This window comes from Cynocephalus volans, chromosome 16 (assembly GCF_027409185.1).
Source record: "Cynocephalus volans isolate mCynVol1 chromosome 16, mCynVol1.pri, whole genome shotgun sequence".
NCBI classification, from domain to species: Eukaryota; Metazoa; Chordata; class Mammalia; order Dermoptera; family Cynocephalidae; genus Cynocephalus; species Cynocephalus volans.
The window spans coordinates 20317814-20326928 of NC_084475.1; the positions used below are offsets into that span (position 1 = coordinate 20317814).

At 58.5% G+C, this 9115-nt stretch overlaps 1 protein-coding gene across 2 annotated transcripts; it reads right to left on the reverse strand.

Moving 5' to 3' along the window:
• Positions 1–183: 183 nt before the first annotated feature.
• SGSH (N-sulfoglucosamine sulfohydrolase) lies at positions 184–9099 on the reverse strand. 2 transcript variants are annotated; one of them, XM_063080758.1, is made up of 9 exons: positions 9004–9099; positions 6931–7091; positions 5357–5462; positions 4995–5145; positions 4488–4644; positions 4052–4133; positions 2622–2825; positions 1516–1673; positions 184–1422 (listed from the first exon to the last, which is right to left on the reverse strand). In XM_063080758.1, the coding sequence occupies exons 1-9, from the start codon at positions 9089–9091 to the stop codon at positions 1114–1116; spliced, it is 1416 nt and encodes a 471-aa protein (XP_062936828.1). In that variant the 5' UTR covers positions 9092–9099; the 3' UTR covers positions 184–1113. The 2 variants fall into 2 exon arrangements, with proteins under 2 accessions (XP_062936828.1, XP_062936827.1); XM_063080757.1 differs by having other exon boundaries at positions 184–1673.
• Positions 9100–9115: the final 16 nt, after the last annotated feature.

A 9115-nucleotide genomic window follows, 5' to 3' on the forward strand; every position in this document is an offset into this window, starting at 1 on the left:
CTCCCGGGCTTGGGGGCCACTCGGGCATGGCTTGGGTGAGGACTCCCTGGATCTGCCACCCCCTGGCCTTGCCTCCCACCTCCTGGGACTTTCACTGACTGAATGTCATTTTGACAGCAGTGTCACGAATCAGGAAATCGTCCTGGAATTCAGGTTCCTATGATCATAAATGAGTTCAGAAAATAAATTTCTGTATATTTTACTAAAATAAAAAGCTTTTATGATGCTCTGTCCTGCGGCTCCCCCACCCCCCTCGTATGGGGTCATGAGGGAGGGAAGGGCAACGGGAGCCCACCACTCAAGGAAGAGAGCCCTCTCCTTCCAGGCTTTTCCAGGCAAGCTTCTCTCCCGTGTCGGGTGGAGGCAGGGCAGGAACGGAGCGTTCTATCAGCAGCGTCGGTGCCAAGCCAGAGGACAGGGCGTTTCCATACCTTCATCTCTGCACACTCTCAAAGAGGACGAGCTTTCCCCAGGAAGACAGCAGGTCACTCAGGGAGCCTGCCACAAGTCAGTAGAAACTCTGTAGGGTCCAGCCACTTGACCGTGGGGCAAAAGGAAGGAAGCAGAACCAAGCCGGGGGCTGTTCAAAAGCTTCCTCTGCACCAGAGGGTGATAAAAGCCAGATGTGTCCCCATACTGAGTGTGGCTTGGACCTGCCCACCACCCACCCGGCACCCAGGAGCCCCCACCTCCTCTTGGGTGAAGGGCTCAGGAATATCTGTGGGTTCCAAAGACTGCACAGGTCTCAAGCCCCAAGTGCCTGTCCCTCTATCCGCAGGTCCCTGAACCAACCCAGAAAACAAGACTCCCTTGTCACGGACTTGGGATTCTGCCCTGTCCCAGGGTCCCCCTGGAATTCCTGTGCCGGGACATGGCTCAGACACGAGTACAGCAGTGTCCTCTACTACAGTGACAGCACCCTTGGTGGGGAGGGATGGGGCCAGGTCACACACTCTGCCTCCCCTGCAGGCAGAGGAAGGAGCGACACCCAGCACCAGGGGTGCATGGAGGGGAGGGCTGTGGTCACTGCCACCCACGCTGGCCCCTCCCTCTATCATCAGCTGAGAAGTCTGGCCACAGGGCCACGTCTGCGCAGGAGAGGGCACACGCCTGTCACAGCTCATTGTGGAGTGGCCGGCACTGGGGAGAGAGGTTTTCTTCCAGGACGCCATCGGGGGCACACACCCAGGGGTCATGGGTCTCCCACTGCCACTTGGCCAGTTGGGCCTTGAGCACTTCCAAGACCTGGGCATAGCGCGGGTCAGCAGCCAGGTTCTGGGTCTCGTGGGGGTCCCGGCTGTCATCGTAGAGCTCCCAGCGTTCCCGGTAGTAGTAATGATGGAGGTCCTTGTACCAGCCTGTGGGCTGGCCGGCCACGGTGCGGTTCAGGAGGTCCTGGAAGGTCGGCGAGACGTAGAAGTCCTGGTCAATGGGAAAGGGCATCTTGAAGTTAAGGTTGTGCACGAGGCGGAAGTTCTGGTGCTGCACGGAGCGCATGGGGTAGGACATGGTGACCTCGTGGTGGCTCTGGCTGCCAAAGACAGTGGTCCAAAGAGGCTCCACCTCCAGCGCCGGCAGGAGGGACTGGCCCGTGAGCCGGATGGTCTTGTAGCCAAAGATGGCGTAGCTGGGGTAGGGGATGGAGAACCAATCCAAGATGGTGGGTGCAAGGTCTGGAAAGGAAGCACGTGTCAGAGGCAGGGCCGAAGGGCTGGCTCAGCCCCTCCAAGAAGCTAGCGGGCCACCTCGTGCAACCAAATCACCACCAGGAGGTGCAGCTTAGGGCCGATGCCTCGCACTGTTGCGTTGTCTCTCTGGAAGAGGCCCGACTTACTGATACGTAGGATCCTTCTAAAATCCTACGGACCAGAAAGTTAGTCCCCATGTACGGAGGGCTCGGCTGTGCTTGCTCTGTGGTGTGACCACGGTGCTCCCTGGCTCGTGGTTTGGGGTGAAAGGGAGCTGTGGGCCCTGAGCTGTGGGGACCTGGGTGCACGCTGCCCTGAGCCGACCCCAGCAGAGGCTCCTGTGGGCAGCAGCAAGGCACAGAGCATCTGCCCTGGGCCAAGGGGCTCACCCCGAGACCCTCACAAAGTCTTCCCACAGCTATAGTTTTGTCTGCCCGTCTACAAGTAGGACTGGACATGCCCAGGCCTTCTTACAGGCGAGCATGGTCATGGGTGCTCTGGGTCCCCTGGGAAGGCAGGGCAGATGCAGTGGTTCTCAAAGTGGGGTCCCCGGGCCCGCAGCACCCCTACCACCTGGGAACTTGTCAGACGTGCCAATCTTGACCCTCACCCAGATCTGCCGGATCGGACACTTTGGGGGTTGCGATTTGGATGGCAACAAGCGTTGCAGGTGACTGTGACACTCACATGCAGTATACTGGGAGAGACCCAGGCTTGAATCCTAGCTTGGAGCTTATGAGCTGTGTGACCTTGGGCAGCTTACTTCACTTGTCTGAGCCTCATTTTCCCATCTGTACAACACGGGTGACTGTCCCTCCCTCGCCTGGGTGGCATGAGAACCACATTAGGTAACAGGTGCAGTGCAATGTCAGGCATGTGTGGTCCCATCAAATGTTCCTTCCCCCCTCCCCCATGAGGATGACAGGGCCATACCTAGGAGGCTCACGTAGGCTTCGCTGACCTGGCCCCAGCGTTTCGGGTGCTCTGGGGATGACACCAGCAAGGGTTCAGCGGTCCCCGGCCAGTACAGGTTGGTCCTGCCGCTGGGGAAGGGGATCCCGTTGTCAGACGTGAAGATCACCAGAGTGTTGTTGAGGACGCCGGCTCCACGCAGCTCCTGGAGCACAAGTCCAATCCCTGCAGGACAAGACAGAGCTCAGCCGCAGACCCAACGCAGAGGCTGGGGAATGTGTGCGTGCTGGCCCATCTCTTCTTCCACCTGCTGAAATCTGTCATTTTCTGGACCTTAAAACACTCTGAAGCCCTTCCCACCAGCCCAGACCTCCTGCCAACACTCTGCCCAGCTCCCCATCCCCGGGCAGCCCTCGCATGGGCCTCCAGGGACCCCGTTCATCCTGCAGCATTTCCATATCACCTCCCACACAGCTGCTACCTGCCGTACGCCAGTTTCTGTGTCTTCTGGACCCTTGTGTCTGTCTCACGGAGCAAAAAGGGACAGACCTGGGCAAGGGCCAGGAGATAGGATTTCCTCTATACCCACCCGCTCCCCAGGTCACCCACAGGGGAAACAGTAAGGGTACCAACTTCCTACAGTGAGCTGAATGGTGCCCCCCAAAAGATATCTCCACCCAGAACCTGAAAATGTGGCCTTATTTGGAACAAGGGACTTTGAAGATGTAATTAAGTGCAGGATCTCGAGACAAGCTCAACATGAAGTACCCGCGTGGGCTCTAAATCCAATAATGAGGGTCCTTATGAGAAGAGGAGACACAGACAAAAGAGAAGACGCGAGGGCAGAGAGCTGTATGAAGACCGAGACCAGAGTGAGGCCACCACAAGCCAAGGAATGCCCAGGATGGTGACAGACACCAGACGCTGGATGAGGAAGGAGCACATTCTCCCCAAAGCCTGCGGAGGGAGCGCGGCCCTGCCGACACCTTGACTTCCAGAACTGTGAGAGTACAGATTTCTGTGGTTTTAGGGCCCCAGTATGTGGTACTTTCTTACAGCAGCCACAAGAAACTAACACCCCCTGAGTTCTGTATCTGCACAATACAGGGAACTCCAAAACCCCAAATCTTATCCAGACCCCGTTGCTAGAAGAATATTTGGAGTCTATACCCAACTTCTGGGGCACTCGAAGGACCAGCCCAGGAGCAATTTTGCACCAGGGCAGCTCCAGGAAGTAAGTCCTGACCCCACCCTAAGACGGGGCAGCCCAGGTCCAGCACATGCAGTCCAGTCTGCCCAGCCCTAACATAGACCCTTCTGAACTGAGACCCCTGCTCACTCTCTGCTGCTGTGGGACCCACCTGCACTGAGCCCCACCCAGCCAGGGTGCCTGGCACAGGATGGGGACTGGAGCCTTGGCACACCTCACTGCCCCAGTTCCTCAAACCCACCTTGGTCCATCCGGCCGATGGTGGTGTACTGGGCGGCCAGGTCAGCTCGGGCTGCTGGGGTGTCAGGAACGAAGTATGGCACCTGCAGACAGCAAGAGGTGGAGTCAAGCCTGGAGCAGATAGCCGGGGGGGAGGTGCCCAGCCCTCGAACTGGGGTAGGAGATGGAGGTGTCAGCCTCTCCCCAGGGCTCAAAGTCATCCTCCTTCCCTGAACGGATCAGCCCAGAACAGCTTCCCTCTGGATACATCATTCCACATCTCCACGGCTCATCTGCGGCCCCACGGATGGGGACATGGATCCCATTTAGTCAGAGGGTCTCTTCTTACACACTAACATCACATCAGCTAGGGCAAGGGCTGCAAGCTCACGGGAGGAGCAGGGTCCCTGACTTCAGGGCTGGTGACACCTTAGAAACATAGTAAGGGCCACTCCTACCTGCACGTCCTGCGGGTCATAGGTCTGGGGGATCCAGTCTGGGATGTGCCCCATGCCGGTCTCCCCGTTGCCAAACTTCTCACAGAAGGCTCCGTACTGGGGCTGGGAGTGCCCACAGCGGTGGGGGTCGTGGAAGGCCACATAGAGGAAGAAGGGCCTGCATGTGCGGAGGGACTTCAGGGTCCAGGTCAGTGGCTGACACACCCCTGGGTTGGCCGGTGCCTTGACTTCCTACCCTGGGGAGCCCCATTCTTTAGGCAGAACACCCTTCTTGGCTCTGCCTACTCCCCTCTGAAAGTCTCCCTGTGACCCTCACTGGCTCAGTTTCTCCACGTCCCCTCTTCCTTTTACCAAACTAACTTGAGCATCTGGAACCTTCTCCCCAACCCCCACCACCCAGCCATCTGGGGACTCCAAGAATCCCAACTGAAGACTCCGAGATGTGCCGCTCCAGTTAACCGCCAGGTGTGTCGCGTGAGGGTAGGAGGGCAGGTCCCTGACGCCTACCTGTCGTCCTGAGTCTGCAGGAACTTCCGGACTAGCAGCTTAATTCTAGTGATGTTCCGCCCCACCTGGAGGACAGAGCCATTCTCCTCTGTGTACGCAAAGTCAAACGGGTACACGGTGTCCGGCCCCACGTGCTTCTTCCCGATGATGCCTGTGGGTAGGGCAGAGGCCTGTCCAGAGTCCCCTTCAGCCTCCCCTCCCCTCTGTCCCCTTCCCCGTCTCCCAAGCCCCGAGCATGCTGTGGGTGGGCGGCCCAGGCCCTTGGTCCTCAAGGCCCCCCTGCCCAGCCAGGAGGCCCAGGCCGAGGTCCTTCGGGACGGTGCGGGCTGATGGCTCTGCTGCCCAGGCCCGCGGTGCCTCACCTGTGCGGACGCCGGCTTGGCGGAGCAGCAGTGGCAGGCTCCGCACCTTGTCGAAGGAGTCGAAGTGATGCACATCCTGGTGCAGCCCGTACATCCCGTTCTGATGCTGCAGGTGAAGACCCCGTGAGGCCCAGCCGCCTGCTCCTGCTCCCCACGGCTCACCCATGCGGCCCTGATTGAGACTTCGGGGGCCGGCACCTCCCACTCCCTGCCCGATGGGCCCACAGGTCCCTCCCGGGGAAGACACGTGGGCAGGAAAGGAGAGGATCTGGAGGCCTGTACACCGACGTCACGGTGACTTTTCTTCCTTTTGTTTATCTGCATTTGCCAATTTTTCTATTGTGATCACACACCGTAGACTGCGAAAGACAGCACCAGGCCCTTTTCTGTCACCTAGTTCTTTGATATTTTAAAAGAAATCAATGTTCCTATTAAAAACTCAGATGCCTAGAAAGAGTCAGGTGAGAAGGAAAACCCCCCCTTGTGCCTACAGCCACTACCCAGAGCGGGTGGCACCAAGTTGCTCGATGGGACCTCTAAGGAAGCAGCTGAGAATACACATGTGATCCCCCACCCAGCATGTGTACCGTCTGCACATAGTGCGCTCTCAGCCAAGGACCCGCGGAGAGCGCACCTGCTCACAGTGAGGTGTGTCACAGACGACATGTCAACAGCAAGCGCCCCGTACGCACACATTCACAGCAGCGTGACTCACAGTAGCCAGAGGGCGGAGGCAGCCCGGTGCCCGGGAACGGATACACAGAACATGGCTACCCTCCAGCAGGGCACTGTCCAGCCTCGAAAAGGATGGACATTCTGCCACACCACGGCCAAACCCTCAGGACATCGTGCCAAGTGAAATAAGCCAGTCACAAAAGGACAAATACTGCATGACTCCATTTTTGTGAGGTCCCTAGAGTAGTCAAAATCACAAAGACAGAAGTAGAAGGTGGTCACCAGGGCTGGGGAGGGGAACGAGGAGCTGGAGTTTCATGGGTATAGTTTCAGTTCTGGAAGATGAAAAGGTTCTGGAGATGGACAGTGGTGACAGCTGCACAACAGTGTGAATATTTCTAATGCCACTGACCTGTGTATTTAAAAATGACTAAAATGGCATATTTTATGTATATTTTGCCATTAAAGAAAAAAGAGTAAGTGCCTTAACAATGGCATCTCTTATCACCACAGGAGCCCCTGTGACAATGCCGTAAGCCGAGTGAGTATGTGCTGGGCACTCTAAGTGCTTCACGTACAAAGTAGCAACCCTTCTAACCCACATAATAATCCTATTTGCGAAGTCTTACTATGCCCTCCATTTTACAGATGAGGAAACTGAGGCACAGAGAGGTAAACTGTTTGCTCAAGGTCACACAGAGTGGTAGAGCCAGGGCTGACAGGTGGGGAACTGGAGCCCCAAGTCCACCCTGCAACCATTCAGCTCTGCTCCCCCAGGGATGGCAGGGAAGGTGAGCGGCACACACCCAAGTGAGCCCAGGGAGGGGTACCCTGCAGCAGAGGCCTCGCCCGCCCACCCGGGGACCCATCCCCTTGGCCCACGCCCTTGCCGCCCGCACCTGGGGCAGGCCGGTAAGGAGGCTGGCGCGGCTGGGAGAGCAGCTGCTGACAGACGTGAAGGCATTGCGGAAGATCAGGCTGCGGCGGGCCAAGGCGTCCAGGTGAGGGGTGGCAATGGCGCTGTTGTTGTACGCACCACTCTCAAAGCCTCCGTCATCCGCTGAGGAAGGTGGGAGACAGAGAGGACATGAGCTGGGGTCAGGAGGAACAGCCTATGGGAGTAAGGCAGCCCTGGTGTCCTGCTGCAAAGGCTTGGGTTGGTGATGCCCAGGTGGCCAAGATACCTGGGTGGGCATGCTGCCCCAGTGGGTATGATACTAGGCAGGTGTGATGCCCAGCAGGCATGTTAGCAGGGGGCACAATAGGCAGCAAGCATAATACCTGGGCAGGCATGACACCCAGGTGTGTATGATACCAGGCAGGTGATACCCAGGGGGCATGCCACCTGGGCAGGCAAGCTACCCAGGTGGGCATGTTAGTAGGCAGTGGCTGAATGCACAAACACAGTACACTACTAGGCCACCCCGGGCTCTGTAGAAACTGCATGAAGCAGGGGCCAGGAGAGCCATGCCCAGGGCATGTCTGAGCATCTATGTGTGTGCACCCACCACTGCCTCTCTCTGGTGCTCAGTACATATCCCAAAGGCCAAGAGACCCTGCAGATTGTCTAGTTCAACCCTGTCACCCTTCAGAAAGCAACTGAGGCCCAGAGAGGTGAGGCGCAGCACTCAAGAGTACACAGCTGGGCAGCGGGAGCAGGGACAGGCCTCCCAGCTGCTACAACCACACCAAGCTTCTTACCTCTGTTCTGGAGTAGAGGACATCAGGGGCACCCAGAAGCCAGTGGGAATCCCCAGAGCCAAGACCTTCCCCAACCCCCTCAGAGGCAATTTGGTCTTGAATGGAGGGGAATGGTGGGTCTCTGGGTGGGCCTCCACCCCACCGGGCCGGCTGCGCATGAGCTGCTAGCAGAGCAGGCTGGGAGCACGGGGGGGTGTGGCTGGGGTTGGGCCATTTGCCCTTCTCCAAACCCACTCAGGGTGTCTTGCACTTGGCCATGAACCTGCTGTGGACTGAATCGTGTCCTCCCAAAATTCATATGCTGAAGCCCCAACACGACTGTATCTAGAGACAGGGTCTTGCATTACAGTTAAATGAAGTCATAAAGGTGGGGCCCTATTCCGACAGGATCATGGCCTTAGAAAAAGAGGGAGAGAGCCCCCTACCATGGGAGGAAACAGAAGGCGGCCATCTGCGAGACACGAAGAGGACCCTCACCAGAACCCAACCACACAGGCATCCTGATCTTGGACTTCCAGGCTCCAGAATTGTGAAAAATGAATTTTGACGTCTAAGTCCCCCAGTCTGTGGTACTTTGTCATGCCAGCCCAAGCTAGGACAGGACCTAGCTGGGAGCTGGGTCGTCTGGGCTCTGGCAGGATGTGGGTCCACGTGCAGATGCTCCCCTAGTGTCCCCGGGATCGGGGAGTTAACAGGAGAGCTGTTTACGTTACCATAGGCTGAACCGCCTGCCCAGAGACCACAAAGTTAATCAGAAAGAGGAGACCTGGCACAGGGCCAGACCTCAAAACAGGAAAGAATCCGAGGCCTCCTGATTTGGCCCTGTCACGAGCCTGGCCAAACCGGAAGTCTTGTGAACAGCAGGGCGCTGCAGGAACCTGGGGTTTCCGAGAGGGGACGGGGTGGGTACTGGGGGGCCTGTGCCCCTGGGTCACGAGAGAGAGCTGAGTCACAGCGCTCCGGGGTCTGAAAACGGAAGGGCCACTTACGGGGGCCGGGGAGGAGATAAGAGCCAGAGGGTGTCCTGGCCGAGTCTCTGTCTGACCGAGACCTGGTGCTCAGGTCCCCTCCTCAACATGCCCTCTGGGATCTGCACGACCCGGAGCTCTGCAAAGCCCCCTAGCAGCGCGAGCTGGCCGCCCTGCGCACGTGCGGGGGTGCTGAGAGCTGGGCCGGCCCCTCCAGACCCTGCCTCACCCCAGCGAGCCAAGCACCGAGAGTCTGGGCCAGCACCGGCCGCCGGCGGTGGGGACGGGGCGAGGGGCACTCACCGAGGATGAGCAGCACGTTGCGGGGCCGCGCCCGGCACAGCCCCAGCACGAGCAGCAGCGCGCAGCAGGCGGGCCCGGGGCTGCGCATGGCGTCTCCGGCTCCGCGCTCCCG

Bases quoted from the DNA above. Each gene is read 5' to 3' on its own strand.
- SGSH (XM_063080757.1), bottom strand. From the start codon at position 9,091: ATGCGCAGCCCCGGGCCCGCCTGCTGCGCGCTGCTGCTCGTGCTGGGG. The intron at 5,463-6,930 runs GTGCGGGCGGCA...CTTCACCTGCAG, and splicing joins TCCTTACCGGCCTGCCCCAG to CATCAGAACGGGATGTACGG. The intron at 2,826-4,051 runs GTGGGTTTGAGG...CTTGTCCTGCAG, and splicing joins CATCGGCCGGATGGACCAAG to GGATTGGACTTGTGCTCCAG.